This window comes from Lethenteron reissneri, unplaced genomic scaffold (genome assembly GCF_015708825.2).
Source record: "Lethenteron reissneri isolate LAM-NWPU_2019-01 unplaced genomic scaffold, ASM1570882v1 scaffold_1396, whole genome shotgun sequence".
NCBI classification, from domain to species: domain Eukaryota; kingdom Metazoa; phylum Chordata; class Hyperoartia; order Petromyzontiformes; family Petromyzontidae; genus Lethenteron; species Lethenteron reissneri.
Genome location: NW_026891109.1, coordinates 1 through 26,654, shown reverse-complemented (window position 1 = coordinate 26,654; position 26,654 = coordinate 1). Strand labels below are relative to the sequence as shown.

Below are 26,654 nucleotides of genomic sequence, written 5' to 3'. Positions count from 1 at the left end.
GATGGGTCTCTATGAGTGGTCTATGGGTCTCTGTGTGAAGAGTCGATGGGATCACGGTGCGCCACGTTGGAGTCGGTCCGACAGCCACGAGAGGAACACCGTCCTGCGGACAGAGCACATCGCCATGGCGACACAAACACACACACACACAGATACACACACAGACACACACACAGACAACAACAACAACAACCGCCATTCGCCACTAAGTGGCGGTGACGTCACCACGATGCTTGTGCCAGGCCAAGTGCACCTTGAGGCCACGTGAAGTGTCGAAAGCCCGCTGGCAGGAGGTCACGGGGCAGACCCAGGTGCCACTGGTCGACTGACCGAGATGACCGAGATGACTGGCTGATGCACCACCTGTGCCCCCTACTGTGCCAACTTGCTGTGCTTTAGCCACCCGGCGCTCCGCTCGTTGTTGTGAGCGTCGCTCCTCCGCCCTCCGTTGTTGTTGGAGGGCGACTGCCTCCAACTGCCCAGTAGCGTCCTTCACGAGCCTCCTCCACTGAGGCCGATCTTGACACCGCTGGTACCAGTCATCGGCAAGTCCACTCAGCTCCACGTCCTCCTGTACCACATCACTCCATCTCTTCTCCAGCCCGTGCCGCGCCCGTCTAGCCCCCTCGATCCGGCCGAACAAAAGCTGTTTAGGCATGCGGTGGCTGGGCATGCGGGCTACATGACCCAGCCAACGCAGCCTTGCCTGCCGGAGGAGCTCACTGATGGGACTTTGCCCAGATCTTTCAAGGATTTGTGAGCTCCTCACACAATCCAGCCTGGTTAAACCCAGGATGGATCGTAGGCAGGCCAGCCTAAATGTTTCCAACCGGCGAAGATGCTCCACCAGGGGGGTCCACGTCTCGCAAGCGTAGAGAAGGGAGGGAATGACCGTGGCCGAGAAGACCTGAAGCTTCGTGCGGAGCGACAGACCAGGTAGCTTCCACACAGCGTTACGCAACCGATGAAAAGATATTGCCGCTCGACTGATTCGGAGTGAGACCTCTGCTGATAGACTGGAGCCGGTCATAAGCACACTGCCCAGGTATGGGAAACTCTCCACTCTCTCCACAACTGCCCCATCACCAATTGGGAGTTGTGGGGGTGGAGTGTCCGATGGTACAAAATACCCAGGCAGGTGCTTGGTTTTGGTGGGGCTGATGGTAAGGCCCCACCTCTTAGTGGCACGCTCCAGTCTCAGCAGCAGCGCCTCCAACTCCTCTTCTGAATGAGCAGCTATTACCAAATCATCGGCATACATAACGTGGTTGACCAATAGGGAGCCATCCCTTGATCGCACCCGGGCGTCGATCAGCCTCCCATTATATCTGTACCAAACGGAAATTCCCCCGGTACAGCTATTGAAGGCTTCACGAACTACGCGGTCAAAATAGATGTTAAATAATGTGGGAGCCAGAGGACATCCCTGTCGCACCCCAAGGTGTACAGGGAAAGGCTCCGACTCCCGGCCACGTAGTTTTACCCGGGCCCGCTCACCATCATGAAGGTCCTTAATGATCGTGAGCAGAGGGTCAGGGACTCCGAAAGCACGAAGAACAACCCAGAGTCCAGTCCTACTGATGGTATCATAGGCCTTGACCAGGTCAATAAAGCAGAGATGTAGGTCTTTTTGGAATTCCCTACACCTCTGCTGTAGCAGACGGGACAGAAAATATGGCATCTGTGCAGGACCGCCCTTTCCTGAAACCGCATTGGGGCTCCGCAAGCCCCTCCTCAGCGTGCCTAGCAAGGCGATGTTGAATAATCCTTGCCAGGACCTTACCCGGCACACTGAGGAGTGAGATGCCCCTGTAGTTGTTACAGTCTGTGCGGTCCCCCTTCTTAAAGAGGGGGACCACCAGGGCATCCTTCCAGTCCTGCGGAACCCGTCCAGTGGTCCAGACTGTTGTTATGATGTCATATAGGGCAGTCTGTGCACAAACGCCACCCTCCCTCAGCATTTCGCTTGGGAGATCATCTCTGCCCGGTGCCTTCCCTGGTCTCAGACTCCGGATCGCCCTCAGTACTTCCTCAACAGCTGGAACCTCAGCCATCCACTCACAGGGGGTGACCTCTTCCAATATTTGAGGCACCGCAGCCTCAGCAGGGTTATCCCCACTTTGTGCCATGATGTTTTCCTGGCTGAGAGAATTTCCCTCCCCCAGGACCTCACAGAAATGCTCAGCAAATCTGCAAACCTGTTCCTGGGGGTCGGAGATTGGATCACCGTTTTTTCCTCTAATGATGGTAATAGGTGTGGCGCTGCAGGTTACTTTTTTGATGGAGTTAAATAGTGATTTGTGATCACGGGCCACTGAGGCAGACTCCATCTCCTCAGCAACCCGCAACAACCACCCATCCTTACAACGCCTTACGGCTCTCCGAACTTCCGAGCGAAGGCTGCGGTAAACCTCCTCATTCTCTGACGTGGGATGCTGTAGGCGATGAGAGTGGGCCTGTCGCTTTTTCTCAATTAACCTGAACACCTCCTCTGTCAGCCAGGGTTTCTGGGGAGGTCTGGACCGCGTACCCAAAGCAGCCATTGCAGCTGCATGAGTCACAGTCCTAAACCTCGCCCATTTACCCTCGACATCAGGTGGAGTGGGGGACGATGCCAACCCCAGCTGCAAGCGATGATGAAATTCTCGCTTGCAACTTTCATCAGCTAACTGAGACCAGGCCACTTTTGGTTGGAATGGGATCCTGGGTGTACACCCACCACCGGAGTGGAAGAAAGGCAGGCGCATCTTACAGATGACTAGTCGATGGTCAGAGGACAGATCAGCTCCACGGTAGGTCCTGGTGTCAAGGACATGGGTTCGCATCCGCTGGTCCGTCACTATGTAGTCCAGCAGATGTTCTTGCTTGGACCCGGCATGTATCCATGATGTTGTGTGGATGCGCCGATGCCGGAAGAGCGTGTTGGTAATTACAAGCCCATGGGCTGCACAAAAATCTAGCAGCCTCCTACCGTTATTATTGAGCTGATCTGGCCCATGCCTTCCAATCACTCCAGACCAGGTGTCAGCATCATGACCAACTCGGGCATTGAAGTCACCCAACAAGATGACTCTGTCCCGAGTGGCCACTTTAGCCAGCACCTGTGACAGGAGGTCATAGAAAGCGTCTGACTCATCGGCTTTGCTTGCATCCCTCCACGGATGTTCGTCTTCGGTGGGGGCATAAGTAACCACGACCACCACTCCTCGCCTCTGGTTGATGGGAAGGCGAGCCCAAAGTATCCTGGGGCTTACAGCTTCCCACACCTCACCGCCACGCTCCCACGCCCCCTTCATTCTTTTGTTCAGAAGAAGAGCCACACCCTGTTGTTTGGCAGTCTCCTGCCCCGAGTAGAGGACTGTCCACCCCTCATGGTGGCAGGAGCCAGAACCGGTCCACCGGACCTCCTGAATGCCACAGAGATCCAGGCGGTACCGGTCCAGCTCCCGACAGAGGAGTGGCAGCCTCTCCTCCGCAGTGAGCGTTCGAACATTCCACGTGGCCATCCGCAATGGTTTTTTGTTGTTTCTGGAGGAGCCCCGAGGGTGAAAATTCAATCTCCTGGCTCCGCCAAATGGGGTTTGGCCAGGAGACGTCATAAAAGCCTGACCCCCCGGGGCCTCCGGCACAAGCTTATTTGTTACAGGTTTATGTTTAATTCGTGGTTTAGTGGTAATGAATTGAAGGTGGAGGGGTTACCAGCCCCTCACACCCGTCCAGAGCCCCCGTTTAGCCACTGTGGTGGTCACAGACGCCATGAGGGGAGAGGCCAATGGGCATTGGCCCTCCCCCCACAGCAATGTCCACGACAGTGTTGCCCGTCCGGCACCGCGAGGAGGTAGGAGGTTGTTTTGCCGGACACACAGACACACACACAGAGACACACACACACACACAGACACACACACAGACACACACACAGACACACACACACAGATACACACACAGACACACACACAGACACACACACAGACACACACACAGACACACAACAACAACAACAACAACCGCCATTCGCGACTAAGTGGCGGTGACGTCACCACGACGCTTGTGCCAGGCCATGTGCACCTTGAGGCCACGTGAAGTGTCGAACGCCCGCTGGCAGGAGGTCACAGGGCAGACGCACCCGGCGCTCCGCTCGTTGTTGTGAGCGTCGCTCCTCCGCCCTCCGTTGTTGTTGGAGGGCGACTGCCTCCAACTGCCCAGTAACGTCCTTCACGAGCCTCCTCCACTGAGCCCGTTCTTGACACGGCTGGTACCAGTCATCGGCAAGTCCACTCAGCTCCACGTCCTCCTGTACCACATCACTCCATCTCTTCTCCAGCCCGTGCCGCGCCCGTCTAGCCCCCTCGATCCGGCCGAACAAAAGCTGTTTAGGCATGCGGTGGCTGGGCATGCGGGCTACATGACCCAGCCAACGCAGCCTTGCCTGCCGGAGGAGCTCACTGATGGGACTTTGCCCAGATCTTTCAAGGATTTGTGAGCTCCTCACACAATCCAGCCTGGTTAAACCCAGGATGGATCGTAGGCAGGCCAGCCTAAATGTTTCCAACCGGCGAAGATGCTCCACCAGGGGGGTCCACGTCTCGCAAGCGTAGAGAAGGGAGGGAATGACCGTGGCCGAGAAGACCTGAAGCTTCGTGCGGAGCGACAGACCAGGTAGCTTCCACACAGCGTTACGCAACCGATGAAAAGATATTGCCGCTCGACTGATTCGGAGTGAGACCTCTGCTGATAGACTGGAGCCGGTCATAAGCACACTGCCCAGGTATGGGAAACTCTCCACTCTCTCCACAACTGCCCCATCACCAATTGGGAGTTGTGGGGGTGGAGTGTCCGATGGTACAAAATACCCAGGCAGGTGCTTGGTTTTGGTGGGGCTGATGGTAAGGCCCCACCTCTTAGTGGCACGCTCCAGTCTCAGCAGCAGCGCCTCCAACTCCTCTTCTGAATGAGCAGCTATTACCAAATCATCGGCATACATAACGTGGTTGACCAATAGGGAGCCATCCCTTGATCGCACCCGGGCGTCGATCAGCCTCCCATTATATCTGTACCAAACGGAAATTCCCCCGGTACAGCTATTGAAGGCTTCACGAACTACGCGGTCAAAATAGATGTTAAATAATGTGGGAGCCAGAGGACATCCCTGTCGCACCCCAAGGTGTACAGGGAAAGGCTCCGACTCCCGGCCACGTAGTTTTACCCGGGCCCGCTCACCATCATGAAGGTCCTTAATGATCGTGAGCAGAGGGTCAGGGACTCCGAAAGCACGAAGAACAACCCAGAGTCCAGTCCTACTGATGGTATCATAGGCCTTGACCAGGTCAATAAAGCAGAGATGTAGGTCTTTTTGGAATTCCCTACACCTCTGCTGTAGCAGACGGACAGAAAATATGGCATCTGTGCAGGACCGCCCTTTCCTGAAACCGCATTGGGGCTCCGCAAGCCCCTCCTCAGCGTGCCTAGCAAGGCGATGTTGAATAATCCTTGCCAGGACCTTACCCGGCACACTGAGGAGTGAGATGCCCCTGTAGTTGTTACAGTCTGTGCGGTCCCCCTTCTTAAAGAGGGGGACCACCAGGGCATCCTTCCAGTCCTGCGGAACCCGTCCAGTGGTCCAGACTGTTGTTATGATGTCATATAGGGCAGTCTGTGCACAAACGCCACCCTCCCTCAGCATTTCGCTTGGGAGATCATCTCTGCCCGGTGCCTTCCCTGGTCTCAGACTCCGGATCGCCCTCAGTACTTCCTCAACAGCTGGAACCTCAGCCATCCACTCACAGGGGGTGACCTCTTCCAATATTTGAGGCACCGCAGCCTCAGCAGGGTTATCCCCACTTTGTGCCATGATGTTTTCCTGGCTGAGAGAATTTCCCTCCCCCAGGACCTCACAGAAATGCTCAGCAAATCTGCAAACCTGTTCCTGGGGGTCGGAGATTGGATCACCGTTTTTTCCTCTAATGATGGTAATAGGTGTGGCGCTGCAGGTTACTTTTTTGATGGAGTTAAATAGTGATTTGTGATCACGGGCCACTGAGGCAGACTCCATCTCCTCAGCAACCCGCGACCACCACCCATCCTTACAACGCCTTACGGCTCTCCGAACTTCCGAGCGAAGGCTGCGGTAAACCTCCTCATTCTCTGACGTGGGATGCTGTAGGCGATGAGAGTGGGCCTGTCGCTTTTTCTCAATTAACCTGAACACCTCCTCTGTCAGCCAGGGTTTCTGGGGAGGTCTGGACCGCGTACCCAAAGCAGCCATTGCAGCTGCATGAGTCACAGTCCTAAACCTCGCCCATTTACCCTCGACATCAGGTGGAGTGGGGGACGATGCCAACCCCAGCTGCAAGCGATGATGAAATTCTCGCTTGCAACTTTCATCAGCTAACTGAGACCAGGCCACTTTTGGTTGGAATGGGATCCTGGGTGTACACCCACCACCGGAGTGGAAGAAAGGCAGGCGCATCTTACAGATGACTAGTCGATGGTCAGAGGACAGATCAGCTCCACGGTAGGTCCTGGTGTCAAGGACATGGGTTCGCATCCGCTGGTCCGTCACTATGTAGTCCAGCAGATGTTCTTGCTTGGACCCGGCATGTATCCATGATGTTGTGTGGATGCGCCGATGCCGGAAGAGCGTGTTGGTAATTACAAGCCCATGGGCTGCACAAAAATCTAGCAGCCTCCTACCGTTATTATTGAGCTGATCTGGCCCATGCCTTCCAATCACTCCAGACCAGGTGTCAGCATCATGACCAACTCGGGCATTGAAGTCACCCAACAAGATGACTCTGTCCCGAGTGGCCACTTTAGCCAGCACCTGTGACAGGAGGTCATAGAAAGCGTCTGACTCATCGGCTTTGCTTGCATCCCTCCACGGATGTTCGTCTTCGGTGGGGGCATAAGTAACCACGACCACCACTCCTCGCCTCTGGTTGATGGGAAGGCGAGCCCAAAGTATCCTGGGGCTTACAGCTTCCCACACCTCACCGCCACGCTCCCACGCCCCCTTCATTCTTTTGTTCAGAAGAAGAGCCACACCCTGTTGTTTGGCAGTCTCCTGCCCCGAGTAGAGGACTGTCCACCCCTCATGGTGGCAGGAGCCAGAACCGGTCCACCGGACCTCCTGAATGCCACAGAGATCCAGGCGGTACCGGTCCAGCTCCCGACAGAGGAGTGGCAGCCTCTCCTCCGCAGTGAGCGTTCGAACATTCCACGTGGCCATCCGCAATGGTTTTTTGTTGTTTCTGGAGGAGCCCCGAGGGTGAAAATTCAATCTCCTGGCTCCGCCAAATGGGGTTTGGCCAGGAGACGTCATAAAAGCCTGACCCCCCGGGGCCTCCGGCACAAGCTTATTTGTTACAGGTTTATGTTTAATTCGTGGTTTAGTGGTAATGAATTGAAGGTGGAGGGGTTACCAGCCCCTCACACCCGTCCAGAGCCCCCGTTTAGCCACTGTGGTGGTCACAGACGCCATGAGGGGAGAGGCCAATGGGCATTGGCCCTCCCCCCACAGCAATGTCCACGACAGTGTTGCCCGTCCGGCACCGCGAGGAGGTAGGAGGTTGTTTTGCCGGACACACAGACACACACACAGAGACACACACACACACACAGACACACACACAGACACACACACAGACACACACACACAGATACACACACAGACACACACACAGACACACACACAGACACACACACAGACACACAACAACAACAACAACAACCGCCATTCGCGACTAAGTGGCGGTGACGTCACCACGACGCTTGTGCCAGGCCATGTGCACCTTGAGGCCACGTGAAGTGTCGAACGCCCGCTGGCAGGAGGTCACAGGGCAGACGCACCCGGCGCTCCGCTCGTTGTTGTGAGCGTCGCTCCTCCGCCCTCCGTTGTTGTTGGAGGGCGACTGCCTCCAACTGCCCAGTAACGTCCTTCACGAGCCTCCTCCACTGAGCCCGTTCTTGACACGGCTGGTACCAGTCATCGGCAAGTCCACTCACCTCCACGTCCTCCTGTACCACATCACTCCATCTCTTCTCTAGCCCGTGCCGCGCCCGTTTAGCCCCCTCGATCCGACCGAACAAAAGCTGTTTAAGCATGCGGTAGCTGGGCATGCGGGCTACATGACCCAGCCAATGCAGCCTTGCCTGCCGGAGGAGCTCACCGATGGGACTTTTCCCAGATCTTTCAAGGATTTGTGAGCTCCTCACACAATCCAGCCTGGTTAAACCCAGGATGGATCGTAGGCAGGCCAGCCTAAATGTTTCCAACCGGTGAAGATGCTCCACTAGGGGGGTCCACGTTTCGCAAGCGTAGAGAAGGGAGGGAATGAACGTGGCCGAGAAGACCTGAAGCTTCGTGCGGAGCGACAGACCAGGTAGCTTCCACACAGCGTTACGCAACCGATGAAAAGATATTGCCGCTCGACTGATTCGGAGTGAGACCTCTGCCCAGGTATGGGAAACTCTCCACTCTCTCCACAACTTCCCCATCACCGACTGGGAGTTGTGGGGGTGGACTGCCCGATGGTACAAACTACCCAGGCAGGTGCTTAGTTTTGGTGGGGCTGATGGTAAGGCCCCACCTCTTAGTGGCACGCTCCAGTCTCAGCAGCAGCGTCTCCAACTCCTCTTCTGAATGAGCAGCTATTACCAAATCATCGGCATACATAACGTGGTTGACCAATAGGGAGCCATCCCTTGATCGCACCCGGGCGTTGATCAGCCTCCCATTATATCTGTACCAAATGAAAATTCCCCCGGTACAACTGTAGTGACATAGAACGGTCACTACTGTGTCGGCACGTACGAGGGCTGGGGGCCCCAAGGGGGTGCCTGGGGGGTCACGTGGTGGAGGGATCCGGACCTTCCCAGAGGTGGGGGAAGGGAGGCGTGGCCTGGACGGAGCCGGCCACGCCAAAGCAGATATAAGCGTGGTGTGAACGCAGAGCGAGGCTGTTGTACTGTACTCCAAAGTGAAGACATCATCGGTCGTCAAGTCCCGAGTCGTCGTCCTGGACCAGGCAGGCCGTTGCCTGCCTGGTCCAGTCTGTGTCGCGTTCCAGAGTGTTAGTGAGTTGAGGAAGGTGGTCACCACCTCATGTACAGTGTTATATTACTTACCGTTTAATAAATAGTGTTGCCTCCAAGCTGCGTGTGTGTGCACCTAATTCGAACCCACTACACAGCTATTGAAGGCTTCACGAACTACGCGGTCAAAATAGATGTTAAATAATGTGGGAGCCAGAGGACATCCCTGTCGCACCCCAAGGTATACAGGGAAAGGCTCCGACTCCCGGCCACGTAGTTTTACCCGGGCCCGCTCACCATCATGAAGGTCCTTAATGATCGTGAGCAGAGGGTCAGGGACTCCGAAAGCACGAAGAACAACCCAGAGTCCAGGCCTATTGATGGTATCATAGGCCTTGACCAGGTCAATACACACACACACACAGACACACAGACACACACACACAGACACACACACACAGACACACACACACAGACACACACAAACAGACACACACAGACACACACACAGACACACACAGACACACACAGACACACACACAGACACACACACACAGACACACACACACAGACACACACACACAGACACACACACACAGACACACACACAGACACACACACAGACACACACACACAGACACACACACACACAGACACACACACAGACACACACACACAGACACACACACACACACACAGACACACACAGACACACACACACAGACACACACACAAACACACACACACACGGACACACACACAGACACACACAGACACACACACACACAGACACACAGACACACACACACAGACACACAGACACACACGTACACACACCTGCAGTGCTGTACCACACACTCACTGCTGCAATACTCCAGATCCCAGTCGCTGTTCTCCACAGGCAAGTTCCGGCATCCGGATCGGGAGCACAGAGCCAGAGTCAGCCCGGCTCCTGCAGTCCGATCCGCGGGATCCGCACCGGGTCTTACTCCTCTTCTTCCTCTCCTACAAGACTGGAGGAACAACATAGAGACCCACAGACTACTCACACAGAGACCCACAGACTACTCACACAGAGACCCACAGACTACTCACACAGAGACCCACAGACTACTCACACAGAGACCCACAGACTACTCACACAGAGACCCACAGACTACTCACACAGAGACCCACAGACTACTCACACAGAGACCCACAGACTACTCACACAGAGACCCACAGACTACTCACACAGAGACGCACAGACTACTCACACAGAGACCCACAGACTACTCACACAGAGACCCATAGACTACTCACACAGAGACCCATAGACTCACCACACAGAGACCCACAGGCTCACCACACAGAGACCCACAGACTCACAACACAGAGACACACAGACTCATCACACAGAGACCCATAGGCTACTCATACAGATACCCACAGACTACTCACACAGAGACCCATAGACTACTCACACAGAGACCCATAGACTACTCACACAGAGACCCACAGACTACTCACACAGAGACACACAGACTACTCACACAGACCCATAGACTACTCACACAGAGACCCACAGACTACTCACACAGAGACGCACAGACTACTCACACAGAGACCCACAGACTACTCACACAGAGACCCATAGACTACTCACACAGAGACCCACAGACTACTCACACAGAGACGCACAGACTACTCACACAGAGACCCACAGACTACTCACACAGAGACCCATAGACTACTCACACAGAGACCCACAGACTACTCACACAGAGACCCACAGACTACTCACACAGAGACGCACAGACTACTCACACAGACCCATAGACTACTCACACAGAGACCCACAGACTACTCACACAGAGACCCACAGACTACTCACACAGTAGAGACCCACATACTACTCACACAGAGACCCACAGACTACTCACACAGAGACCCACAGACTACTCACACAGAGACCCACAGACTACTCACACAGAGACCCATAGACTCACCACACAGAGACCCACAGGCTCACCACACAGAGACCCACAGACTCACAACACAGAGACCCACAGACTCACCACACAGAGACACACAGACTCATCACACAGAGACCCATAGGCTACTCATACAGAGACCCACAGACTACTCACACAGAGACCCATAGACTACTCACACAGAGACCCATAGACTACTCACACAGAGACCCATAGACTACTCACACAGAGACCCACAGACTACTCACACAGAGACCCATAGACTACTCACACAGAGACCCACAGACTACTCACACAGAGACCCACAGACTACTCACACAGAGACCCACAGACTACTCACACAGAGACCCACAGACTACTCACACAGAGACCCACAGACTACTCACACAGAGACCCACAGACTACTCACACAGAGACCCACAGACTACTCACACAGAGACCCATAGACTACTCACACAGAGACGCACAGACTACTCACACAGAGACCCACAGACTACTCACACAGAGACCCACAGACTACTCACATAGAGACCCATAGACTCACCACACAGAGACCCACAGGCTCACCACACAGAGACCCACAGACTCACAACACAGAGACACACAGACTCATCACACAGAGACCCATAGGCTACTCATACAGATACCCACAGACTACTCACACAGAGACCCATAGACTACTCACACAGAGACCCATAGACTACTCACACAGAGACCCACAGACTACTCACACAGAGACACACAGACTACTCACACAGACCCATAGACTACTCACACAGAGACCCACAGACTACTCACACAGAGACGCACAGACTACTCACACAGAGACCCACAGACTACTCACACAGAGACCCATAGACTACTCACACAGAGACCCACAGACTACTCACACAGAGACGCACAGACTACTCACACAGAGACCCACAGACTACTCACACAGAGACCCATAGACTACTCACACAGAGACCCACAGACTACTCACACAGAGACCCACAGACTACTCACACAGAGACGCACAGACTACTCACACAGACCCATAGACTACTCACACAGAGACCCACAGACTACTCACACAGAGACCCACAGACTACTCACACAGTAGAGACCCACATACTACTCACACAGAGACCCACAGACTACTCACACAGAGACGCACAGACTACTCACACAGAGACCCACAGACTACTCACACAGAGACCCATAGACTACTCACACAGAGACCCATAGACTCACCACACAGAGACCCACAGGCTCACCACACAGAGACCCACAGACTCACAACACAGAGACACACAGACTCATCACACAGAGACCCATAGGCTACTCATACAGATACCCACAGACTACTCACACAGAGACCCATAGACTACTCACACAGAGACCCATAGACTACTCACACAGAGACCCACAGACTACTCACACAGAGACACACAGACTACTCACACAGACCCATAGACTACTCACACAGAGACCCACAGACTACTCACACAGAGACGCACAGACTACTCACACAGAGACCCACAGACTACTCACACAGAGACCCATAGACTACTCACACAGAGACCCACAGACTACTCACACAGAGACGCACAGACTACTCACACAGAGACCCACAGACTACTCACACAGAGACCCATAGACTACTCACAAAGAGACCCACAGACTACTCACACAGAGACCCACAGACTACTCACACAGAGACGCACAGACTACTCACACAGACCCATAGACTACTCACACAGAGACCCACAGACTACTCACACAGAGACCCACAGACTACTCACACAGTAGAGACCCACATACTACTCACACAGAGACCCACAGACTACTCACACAGAGACCCACAGACTACTCACACAGAGACCCACAGACTACTCACACAGAGACCCATAGACTCACCACACAGAGACCCACAGGCTCACCACACAGAGACCCACAGACTCACAACACAGAGACCCACAGACTCACCACACAGAGACACACAGACTCATCACACAGAGACCCATAGGCTACTCATACAGAGACCCACAGACTACTCACACAGAGACCCATAGACTACTCACACAGAGACCCATAGACTACTCACACAGAGACCCATAGACTACTCACACAGAGACCCACAGACTACTCACACAGAGACCCATAGACTACTCACACAAAGACCCACAGACTACTCACACAGAGACCCATAGACTACTCACACAGAGACCCACAGACTACTCACACAGAGACTCATAGACTACTCACACAGAGACCCACAGACTACTCACACAGTAGAGACCCATAGACTACTCACACAGAGACCCACAGACTACTCACACAGAGACCCATAGACTACTCACACAGAGACCCACAGACTACTCACACAGAGACCCATAGACTCACCACACAGAGACCCACAGACTCACCACACAGAGACCCACAGACTCACCACACAGAGACCCACAGACTCACCACACAGAGACACACAGACTCATCACACAGAGACCCATAGACTACTCATACAGAGACCCACAGACTACTCACACAGAGACCCATAGACTACTCACACAGAGACCCATAGACTACTCACACAGAGACCCATAGACTACTCACACAGAGACCCACAGACTACTCACACAGAGACCCATAGACTACTCACACAGAGACCCATAGACTACTCACACAGAAACCCATAGACTACTCATAGAGACTCATAGACTACTCACACAGAGACCCATAGACTACTCACACAGAGACCCACAGACTACTCACACAGAGACCCACAGACTACTCACACAGAGACCCACAGACTACTCACACAGAGACCCACAGACTACTCACACAGAGACCCACAGACTACTCACACAGAGACCCACAGACTACTCACACAGAGACCCACAGACTACTCACACAGAGACCCATAGACTACTCACACAGAGACGCACAGACTACTCACACAGAGACCCACAGACTACTCACACAGAGACCCACAGACTACTCACATAGAGACCCATAGACTCACCACACAGAGACCCACAGGCTCACCACACAGAGACCCACAGACTCACAACACAGAGACACACAGACTCATCACACAGAGACCCATAGGCTACTCATACAGATACCCACAGACTACTCACACAGAGACCCATAGACTACTCACACAGAGACCCATAGACTACTCACACAGAGACCCACAGACTACTCACACAGAGACACACAGACTACTCACACAGACCCATAGACTACTCACACAGAGACCCACAGACTACTCACACAGAGACGCACAGACTACTCACACAGAGACCCACAGACTACTCACACAGAGACCCATAGACTACTCACACAGAGACCCACAGACTACTCACACAGAGACGCACAGACTACTCACACAGAGACCCACAGACTACTCACACAGAGACCCATAGACTACTCACACAGAGACCCACAGACTACTCACACAGAGACCCACAGACTACTCACACAGAGACGCACAGACTACTCACACAGACCCATAGACTACTCACACAGAGACCCACAGACTACTCACACAGAGACCCACAGACTACTCACACAGTAGAGACCCACATACTACTCACACAGAGACCCACAGACTACTCACACAGAGACGCACAGACTACTCACACAGAGACCCACAGACTACTCACACAGAGACCCATAGACTACTCACACAGAGACCCATAGACTCACCACACAGAGACCCACAGGCTCACCACACAGAGACCCACAGACTCACAACACAGAGACACACAGACTCATCACACAGAGACCCATAGGCTACTCATACAGATACCCACAGACTACTCACACAGAGACCCATAGACTACTCACACAGAGACCCATAGACTACTCACACAGAGACCCACAGACTACTCACACAGAGACACACAGACTACTCACACAGACCCATAGACTACTCACACAGAGACCCACAGACTACTCACACAGAGACGCACAGACTACTCACACAGAGACCCACAGACTACTCACACAGAGACCCATAGACTACTCACACAGAGACCCACAGACTACTCACACAGAGACGCACAGACTACTCACACAGAGACCCACAGACTACTCACACAGAGACCCATAGACTACTCACACAGAGACCCACAGACTACTCACACAGAGACCCACAGACTACTCACACAGAGACGCACAGACTACTCACACAGACCCATAGACTACTCACACAGAGACCCACAGACTACTCACACAGTAGAGACCCACATACTACTCACACAGAGACCCACAGACTACTCACACAGAGACCCACAGACTACTCACACAGAGACCCACAGACTACTCACACAGAGACCCATAGACTCACCACACAGAGACCCACAGGCTCACCACACAGAGACCCACAGACTCACAACACAGAGACCCACACACTCACCACACAGAGACACACAGACTCATCACACAGAGACCCATAGGCTACTCATACAGAGACCCACAGACTACTCACACAGAGACCCATAGACTACTCACACAGAGACCCATAGACTACTCACACAGAGACCCATAGACTACTCACACAGAGACCCACAGACTACTCACACAGAGACCCATAGACTACTCACACAAAGACCCACAGACTACTCACACAGAGACCCATAGACTACTCACACAGAGACCCACAGACTACTCACACAGAGACTCATAGACTACTCACACAGAGACCCACAGACTACTCACACAGTAGAGACCCATAGACTACTCACACAGAGACCCACAGACTACTCACACAGAGACCCATAGACTACTCACACAGAGACCCACAGACTACTCACACAGAGACCCATAGACTCACCACACAGAGACCCACAGACTCACCACACAGAGACCCACAGACTCACCACACAGAGACCCACAGACTCACCACACAGAGACACACAGACTCATCACACAGAGACCCATAGACTACTCATACAGAGACCCACAGACTACTCACACAGAGACCCATAGACTACTCACACAGAGACCCATAGACTACTCACACAGAGACCCATAGACTACTCACACAGAGACCCACAGACTACTCACACAGAGACCCATAGACTACTCACACAGAGACCCATAGACTACTCACACAGAGACCCATAGACTACTCACACAGAACCCATAGACTACTCATAGAGACTCATAGACTACTCACACAGAGACCCATAGACTACTCACACAGAGACCCACAGACTACTCACACAGAGACCCACAGACTACTCACACAGAGACCCACAGACTACTCACACAGAGACCCACAGACTACTCACACAGAGACCCACAGACTACTCACACAGAGACCCACAGACTACTCACACAGAGACCCATAGACTACTCACACAGAGACCCATAGACTACTCACACAGAGACCCATAGACTACTCACACAGAGACCCACAGACTACTCACACAGAGACCCATAGACTACTCACACAGAGACCCATAGACTACTCACACAGAGACCAATAGACTACTCACACAGAGACCCACAGACTACTCACACAGAGACCCATAGACTACTCACACAGAGACCCATAGACTACTCACACAGAGACCCATAGACTACTCACACAGAGACCCATAGACTACTCACACAGAGACCCATAGACTACTCACACAGAGACCCACAGACTACTCACACAGAGACCCACAGACTACTCACACAGAGACCCACAGACTACTCACACAGAGACCCATAGACTACTCACACAGAGACCCATAGACTACTCACACAGAGACCCATAGACTACTCACACAGAGACCCATAGACTACTCACACAGAGACCCACAGACTACTCACACAGAGACCCATAGACTACTCACACAGAGACCCATAGACTACTCACACAGAGACCCATAGACTACTCACACAGAGACCCATAGACTACTCACACAGAGACCAATAGACTACTCACACAGAGACCCACAGACTACTCACACAGAGACCCATAGACTACTCACACAGAGACCCATAGACTACTCACACAGAGACTCCATAGACTACTCACACAGAGACCCACAGACTACTCACACAGAGACCCACAGACTACTCACACAGAGACCCACAGACTACTCACACAGTAGAGACCCACAGACTACTCACACAGTAGAGAACCACAGACTACTCCCACAGTAGAGACCCACAGACTACTCACACACAGAGACCCACAGACTACTCACACACAGAGACCCACAGACTACTCACACAGTAGAGACCCACAGACTACTCACACAGTAGAGACCCACAGACTACTCACACAGTAGAGACCCACAGACTACTCACACAGTAGAGACCCACAGACTACTCACACAGTAGAGACCCACAGACTACTCACACAGTAGAGACCCACAGACTACTCACACAGTAGAGACCCACATACTACTCACACAGTAGAGACCCACAGACTACTCACACAGTAGAGACCCACAGACTACTCACACAGTAGAGACCCACAGACTACTCACACAGTAGAGACCCACAGACTACTCACACAGTAGAGACCCACATACTACTCACACAGTAGAGACCCACAGACTACACACACAGTAGAGACCCACAGACTACACACACAGTAGAGACCCACAGACTACTCACACAGTAGAGACCCACAGACTACTCACACAGTAGAGACCCACATACTACTCACACAGTAGAGACCCACAGACTACTCACACAGTAGAGACCCACAGACTACTCACACAGTAGAGACCCACATACTACTCACACAGTAGAGACCCACAGACTACTCACACAGTAGAGACCCACAGACTACTCACACAGTAGAGACCCACAGACTACTCACACAGTAGAGACCCACAGACTACACACACAGAGACCCACAGACTACTCACACAGTAGAGACCCACAGACTACTCACACAGTAGAGACCCACAGACTACTCACACAGTAGAGACCCACAGACTACTCACACAGTAGAGACCCACAGACTACACACACAGTAGAGACCCACAGACTACTCACACAGTAGAGACCCACATACTACTCACACAGCAGAGACCCATAGACTACTCACACAGTAGAGACCCACAGACTACACACACAGAGACCCACAGACTACTCACACAGTAGAGACCCACAGACTACTCACACAGTAGAGACCCACAGACTACTCACACAGTAGAGACCCACAGACTACTCACACAGTAGAGACCCACATACTACTCACACAGTAGAGACCCACAGACTACTCACACAGTAGAGACCCATAGACTACTCACACAGTAGAGACCCACAGACTACTCACACAGTAGAGACCCACAGACTACTCACACAGTAGAGACCCACAGACTACTCACACAGTAGAGACCTACAGACTACTCACACAGTAGAGACCCACAGACTACTCACACAGTAGAGACCCAAAGACTACTCACACAGTAGAGACCCACAGACTACACACACAGTAGAGACCCACAGACTACTCACACAGTAGAGACCCACAGAGTACTCACACAGTAGAGACCCACAGACTACACACACAGTAGAGACCCACAGACTACTCACACAGTAGAGACCCATAGACTACTCACACAGTAGAGACCCACAGACTACACACACAGTAGAGACCCACAGACTACACACACAGTAGAGACCCATAGACTACTCACACAGTAGAGACCCATAGACTACTCACACAGTAGAGACCCACAGACTACTCACACAGTAGAGACCCACAGACTACACACACAGTAGAGACCCACAGACTACACACACAGTAGAGACCCATAGACTACTCACACAGTAGAGACCCATAGACTACTCACACAGTAGAGACCCACAGACTACTCACACAGTAGAGACCCACAGACTACTCACACAGTAGAGACCCACAGACTACTCACACAGTAGAGACCCACAGACTACTCACACAGTAGAGACCCACAGACTACTCACACAGTAGAGACCCACAGACTACTCACACAGTAGAGACCCACAGACTACTCACACAGTAGAGACCCACAGACTACTCACACAGTAGAGACCCACAGACTACTCACACAGTAGAGACCCACAGACTACTCACACAGTAGAGACCCACAGACTACTCACACAGTAGAGACCCACAGACTACTCACCAGTAGAGACCCACAGACTACTCACACAGTAGAGACCCACATACTACTCACACAGTAGAGACCACAGACTACTCACACAGTAGAGACCCACAGACTACTCACACAGTAGAGACCACAGACTACTCACACAGTAGAGACCCACATACTACTCACACAGTAGAGACCCACAGACTACTCACACAGTAGAGACCCACAGACTACTCACACAGTAGAGACCCACAGACTACTCACACAGTAGAGACCCACAGACTACTCACACAGTAGAGACCCACAGGCTACTCACACAGTAGAGACCCACAGACTACTCACACAGTAGAGACCCACAGACTACTCACACAGTAGAGACCCACAGACTACTCACACAGTAGAGACCCACAGACTGACAAATTGAGTGAGTGAGTTTGTGAGCGATTGCTTGACAAGCCAAGGGCGGTGGTGGTTGTGGTTGGTGGTTGTGATTAGTGCTAGTGGTTGGTGGTTGTGATTAGTGGTTGTGGTTGGTGGTTGTGGTTGGTGGTTGTGATTAGTGCTTGTGGTTGGTGGTTGTGATTAGTGCTAGTGGTTGGTGGTTGTGATTAGTGGTTGTGGTTGGTGGTTGTGATTAGTGGTTGTGGTTGGTGGTTGTGATTAGTGCTAGTGGTTGGTGGTTGTGGTTGGTGGTTGTGGTTGGTGGTTGTGGTTGGTGGTTGTGGTTGGTGGTTGTGGTTGGTGGTTGTGATTAGTGCTAGTGGTTGGTGGTTGTGGTTGGTGGTTGTGGTTGGTGGTTGTGGTTGGTGGTTGTGATTAGTGCTAGTGGTTGGTGGTTGTGGTTGGTGGTTGTGGTTGGTGGTTGTGGTTGGTGGTTGTGGTTGGTGGTTGTGGTTGGTGGTTGTGATTAGTGCTAGTGGTTGGTGGTTGTGGTTGGTGGTTGTGGTTGGTGGTTGTGGTTGGTGGTTGGTGGTGGTTGTGGTTGGTGGTTGTGATTAGTGCTAGTGGTTGGTGGTTGTGGTTGGTGGTTGTGGTTGGTGGTTGTGGTTGGTGGTTGTGGTTGGTGGTTGTGGTTGGTGGTTGTGGTTGGTGGTTGTGGTTGGTGGTTGTGGTTGGTGGTTGTGATTAGTGCTTGTGGTTGGTGGTTGGTGGTTGTGGTTGGTGGTTGTGGTTGGTGGTTGTGATTAGTGCTTGTGGTTGGTGGTTGTGATTAGTGGTTGTGGTTGGTGGTTGTGGTTGGTGGTTGTGATTAGTGCTTGTGGTTGGTGGTTGTGATTAGTGCTAGTGGTTGGTGGTTGTGATTAGTGGTTGTGGTTGGTGGTTGTGATTAGTGGTTGTGGTTGGTGGTTGTGATTAGTGCTAGTGGTTGGTGGTTGTGGTTGGTGGTTGTGGTTGGTGGTTGTGGTTGGTGGTTGTGGTTGGTGGTTGTGGTTGGTGGTTGTGATTAGTGCTAGTGGTTGGTGGTTGTGGTTGGTGGTTGTGGTTGGTGGTTGTGGTTGGTGGTTGTGATTAGTGCTAGTGGTTGGTGGTTGTGGTTGGTGGTTGTGGTTGGTGGTTGTGGTTGGTGGTTGTGGTTGGGGTTGTGGTTGGTGGTTGTGATTAGTGCTAGTGGTTGGTGGTTGTGGTTGGTTGGTTGTGGTTGGTGGTTGTGGTTGGTGGTTGTGGTTGGTGGTTGTGGTTGGTGGTTGTGATTAGTGCTAGTGGTTGGTGGTGTGGTTGGTGGTTGTGGTTGGTGGTTGTGGTTGGTGGTTGTGGTTGGTGGTTGTGGTTGGTGGTTGTGGTTGGTTAGTGCTTGTGTTGGTGGTTGGTGGTTGGTGGTTGTGGTTGGTGGTTGTGGTTGGTGGTTGTGATTAGTGCTTGTGGTTGGTGGTTGTGATTAGTGGTTGGGTTGGTGGTTGTGGTTGGTGGTTGTGGTTGGTGGTTGTGGTTGGTGGTTGTGATTAGTGCTAGGGTTGGTGGTGTGGTGGTGGTGTGGTTGGTGGTTGTGGTTGGTGGTTGTGGTTGGTGGTTGTGATTAGTGGTTGTGGTTGGTGGTTGTGGTTGGTGGTTGTGGTTGGTGGTTGTGGTTGGTGGTTGTGGTTGGTGGTTGTGATTAGTGGTTGTGGTTGGTGGTTGTGGTTGGTGGTTGTGGTTGGTGGTTGTGGTTGGTGGTTGTGATTAGTGCTTGTGGTTGGTGGTTGTGGTACCTGGCGGCTGCCGACGGCTGAGGTGGTGCTTGTGGTGGCGAAGACGTGAGAGGAGGATGTGGTGGTGGTGGTTGTTGTTTTTGCCGACAGGAATCGTGTCAAGATGACGTCAGAGGAGGTGGAGGAGGAGGAGGTGGTGGAGGAGCAGGAGGTGGAGGAGGTGGAGGAGGTGGAGGAGGTGGAGGAGCAGGAGGAGGAGGAGGTGGTGGAGGAGCAGGAGGAGGAGGAGGTGGAGGAGGTGGTGATGGTGGTGGCGGTAGACAGGAGGAGAACCCCCGTCCCGCCCGGCGTTCCGTAGAACGGGACAAGCCGCGGCGTTCCTGAGTGCGGCAAGCGTGCGGCCGGTGGTGGTGGCGGTGGCGTCACCGTGGCAGCAGTAGCAGCACGGTCCTGGGGGAGCGGCCGGGATGACGTCACACCCCAGTCTCCACTCTGAGACCCTGAGACTCTGAGACCTTGAGACCCTGAGCCCCTGAGACCCGGTCTCTACTCTAGACCCTGAGACCCTGAGACCATGAGACGCTGAGACCCTGAGACCCTGAGACCCTGAGACCCGGTCTCCACTCTAGACCCTGAGACCCTGAGACCCGGTCCCCACTCTAGACCCTGAGACCCTGAGACCCTGAGACCCGGTCTCCACTCTAGACCCTGAGACCCTGAGACCCGGTCCCCACTCTAGACCCTGAGACTCTGAGACCCTGAGACCCTGAGACCCTGAGACTCGGTCCCCACTCTAGACCTTGAGACCCTGAGACCCTGAGACCCGGTCCCCACTTTAGACCCTGAGACCCTGAGACCCTGAGACCCTGAGACCCGGTCCCCACTCTAGACCCTGAGACCCTGAGACCCGGTCCCCACTCTAGACCCTGAGACCCTGAGACCCTGAGACCCGGTCCCCACTCTAGACCCTGAGACCCTGAGACCCTGAGACCCGGTCTCCACTCTAGACCCTGAGACCCTGAGACCCTGAGACCCGGTCCCCACTCTAGACCCTGAGACTCTGAGACCCTGAGACCCTGAGACCCTGAGACTCGGTCCCCACTCTAGACCTTGAGACCCTGAGACCCTGAGACCCGGTCCCCACTCTAGACCCTAAGACCCTGAGACCCTGAGACCCTGAGACCCTGAGACCCGGTCCCCACTCTAGACCCTGAGACCCTGAGACCCGGTCCCCACTCTAGACCCTGAGACCCTGAGACCCTGAGACCCGGTCTCCACTCTAGACCCTGAGACCCTGAGACCCTGAGACCCGGTCCCCACTCTAGACCCTGAGACCCTGAGACCCTGAGACCCTGAGACCCGGTCCCCACTCTAGACCCTGAGACCCTGAGACCCTGAGACCCGGTCCCCACTCTAGACCCTGAGACCCTGAGACCCTGAGACCCGGTCTCTACTCTAGACCCTGAGACCCTGAGACCCTGAGACCCTGAGACTCTGAGACCCTGAGACGCGGTCCCCATTCTAGACCCTGAGACCCTGAGACCCTGAGACCTGGTCTCCACTCTAGACACTGAGACTCTGAGACCCTGAGACCCGGTCTCCACTCTAGACCCTGAGACCCTGAGACCCTGAGACTCTGAGACCCTGAGACCCTGAGACCCGGTCTCTACTCTAGACGCTGAGACCCTGAGACCCGGTCTCTACTCTAGACCCTGAGACCCTGAGACCCTGAGACTCTGAGACCCGGTCTCTACTCTAGACTCTGAGACCCTGAGACCCGGTCTCTACTCTAGACCCTGAGACCCTGAGACTCTGAGACCCTGAGACCCGGTCTCTACTCTAGACCCTGAGACTCTGAGACCCTGAGACCCGGTCTCTACTCTAGACTCTGACCCTGAGACCCGGTCTCTACTCTAGACCCTGAGACCCTGAGACCCTCAGACCCGGTCCCCACTCTAGACCCTGAGACCCTGAGACCCGGTCCCCACTCTAGACCCTGAGACCTGAGACCCTGAGACCCGGTCTCTACTCTAGACCCTGAGACCCTGAGACCCTGAGACCCTGAAACCCGGTCCCCACTCTAGACCCTGAGACCCTGAGACCCGGTCCCCACTCTAGACCCTGAGACCCTGAGACCCGGTCTCTACTCTAGACCCTGAGACCCTGAGACCCTGAGACCCTGAGACTCTGAGACCCTGAGACGCGGTCCCCATTCTAGACCCTGAGACCCTGAGACCTGGTCTCCACTCTAGACCCTGAGACCCTGAAACCCTGAGACCCTGAGACCCGGTCTCTACTCTAGACACTGAGACTCTGAGACCCTGAGACCCGGTCTCTACTCTAGACCCTGAGACCCTGAGACCCTGAGACCCTGAGACTCTGAGACCCTGAGACGCGGTCCCCATTCTAGACCCTGAGACCCTGAGACCCTGAGACCTGGTCTCCACTCTAGACACTGAGACTCTGAGACCCTGAGACCCGGTCTCCACTCTAGACCCTGAGACCCTGAGACCCTGAGACTCTGAGACCCTGAGACCCTGAGACCCGGTCTCTACTCTAGACGCTGAGACCCTGAGACCCGGTCTCTACTCTAGACCCTGAGACCCTGAGACCCTGAGACTCTGAGACCCTGAGACCCGGTCTCTACTCTAGACCCTGAGACTCTGAGACCCTGAGACCCGGTCTCTACTCTAGACTCTGACCCTGAGACCCGGTCCCCACTCTAGACCCTGAGACCCTGAGACCCGGTCCCCACTCTAGACCCTGAGACCCTGAGACCCTGAGACCCGGTCTCTACTCTAGACCCTGAGACCCTGAGACCCTGAGACCCTGAGACCCTGAGACCCGGTCCCCACTCTAGACCCTGAGACCCTGAGACCCGGTCTCTACTCTAGACCCTGAGACCCTGAGACCCTGAGACCCTGAGACTCTGAGACCCTGAGACGCGGTCCCATTCTAGACCCTGAGACCTGGTCTCCACTCTAGACCCTGAGACCCTGAAACCCTGAGACCCTGAGACCCGGTCTCTACTCTAGACACTGAGACTCTGAGACCCTGAGACCCGGTCTCTACTCTAGACACTGAGACCCTGAGACCCGGTCTCCACTCTAGACTCTGAGACCCTGAGACCCGGTCTCTACTCTAGACCTGAGACCCGGTCTCTACTCTAGACCCTGAGACCCGGTCTCTACTCTAGACCCTGAGACCCGGTCTCTACTCTAGACCCTGAGACCCGGTCTCTACTCTAGACCCTGAGACCCGGTCTCTACTCTAGACCCTGAGACCCGGTCCTCTACTCTAGACGCTGAGACCCTGAGACCCGGTCTCTACTCTAGACCCTGAGACCCGGTCTCTACTCTAGACCCTGAGACCCGGTCTCTACTCTAGACCCTGAGACCCGGTCTCTACTCTAGACGCTGAGACCCTGAGACCCGGTCTCTACTCTAGACCCTGAGACCCGGTCTCTACTCTAGACCCTGAGACCCGGTCTCTACTCTAGACCCTGAGACCCGGTCTCTACTCTAGACCCTGAGACCCGGTCTCTACTCTAGACGCTGAGACCCTGAGACCCGGTCTCTACTCTAGACCCTGAGACCCGGTCTCTACTCTAGACCCTGAGACCCGGTCTCTACTCTAGACCCTGAGACCCTGAGACCCGGTCTCTACTCTAGACCCTGGGGTGAGACTCCGTACGAACGAAACCGACGACGCTTCTGCTGCTGCTCGTGCTTCCGACTCCTCACCTTGGCGGCTAACTTGGCCTTGTAGGCCACCGACGCCTTCAGATATTCCTTCTTGGCATCGTCAGCCTTCTTCTTGTAAACCTGCGAGACGCAAAACAAAACGGAAAGCGACCAGGTCAGTCGAGACTGGGTCTCAGGGTCTCAGGGTCTAGAGTAGAGACCGGGTCTCAGGGTCTCTGTGTCTAGAGTAGAGACCGGGTCTCAGGGTCTAGAGTAGAGACCGGGTCTCAGGGTCTCAGGGTCTCGGCGTCTAGAGTGGAGACCGGGTCTCAGGGTCTCAGGGTCTCAGGGTCTCAGGGTCTCGGCGTCTAGAGTGGAGACCGGGTCTCAGGGTCTCAGGGTCTCAGGGTCTCAGGGTCTAGAGTAGAGACCGGGTCTCAGGGTCTCAGGGTCTCGGCGTCTAGATGGAGACCGGGTCTCAGGGTCTCAGGGTCTCAGGGTCTCAGGGTCTAGAGTAGAGACCGGGTCTCAGGGTCTCAGGGTCTCGGCGTCTAGAGTGGAGACCGGGTCTCAGGGTCTCAGGGTCTCAGGGTCTCGGCGTCTAGAGTAGAGACCGGGTCTCAGGGTCTCAGGGTCTAAGGGTCTCAGGGTCTAGAGTAGAGACGGGTCTCAGGGTCTCAGCGTAGTATAGAGATCGGGTCTCAGGGTCTCAGGGTCTCAGCGTCTAGTATAGAGATCGGGTCTCAGGGTTACTGTCTCTGTGTAAGTTCGTCTGCTTGTGAAACCAAATACACCGACACACTCGGAGGATCATCATCGTCACCACTCCACCATTTCCACATCCACCACCACCACCACCACGTCCACCACCACCACGTCGACAACCACACATCACCACGTCCACCACCACCACCACACACATCCACCACACCACCACCACCCCACCACCCCCACGTCCACCACCACCACCCACCACCCCCCCACCCCCACCACCACCACCACCACCCACACCCCACACCACCACATCCCCACCACCACCACCACCCACCACCACCCCCCACCACCACCACACCACCACCCCCACCACCACCACCACCCCACCACACCCCCCACCACCCCACCACCACCACACCCCACCACCACCCACCACCCCCACCACCACCACCACCACATCCACCACCACCACCACCCCCACCACCACCACATCCCCACCACCACCACCCCACCACCACCACCACCACCACACATCCACCACCACCACCACCCCCACCACCACCCCCACCACCACCACCCCACGTCCACCACCACCACCCCCACCACCCCCACCACCACCACCACCACCCCCACCACCACCACATCCACCACCACCACCACCCCACCACCACCCCCACCACCACCACTACCACCACCCCCACCACACCACCACCACGAGGAGCACTGCTTGTGCTGGTGGGCGAGGCTGCCCCACGTGTTGGCGGCGATGCGCGAGGCCTCCCCGAAGGAGACGTCAGGGTGCTGGGCCCTGACGGCCGCCAGAGTGTCGTGGAAGAAGAGCGCGTAGGCCGAGTGGGGCCGCACCGGGGTCACCGGGGTCGTGGGGGTCACCGGGGTCGCGGGGGTCACCGGGGTCGCGGAGGTCGCCGGGGTCACCGTCAGTATGTACTGCTGTAATCATAGCAGGTACCACCACAGTCAGTATGCACCGCTGTTAGATTGTTAAGAGTAGTTTTAAGACCCGGGCAACGCCGGGGTACTTCCCGCTAG

At 54.5% G+C, this 26,654-nt stretch overlaps 1 protein-coding gene across 1 annotated transcript; it reads right to left on the bottom strand.

Moving 5' to 3' along the window:
* Window positions 1–26,555, bottom strand: LOC133362173 (TOX high mobility group box family member 4-like; the record flags this gene model as incomplete). The annotated part of the gene is made up of 5 exons (XM_061581125.1): window positions 1–103; window positions 9,871–10,046; window positions 21,268–21,657; window positions 24,951–25,031; window positions 26,346–26,555. Coding segments are annotated over 5 exons (909 nt in total), but the record flags the coding sequence as incomplete, so codon positions are not given.
* Window positions 26,556–26,654: the final 99 nt, after the last annotated feature.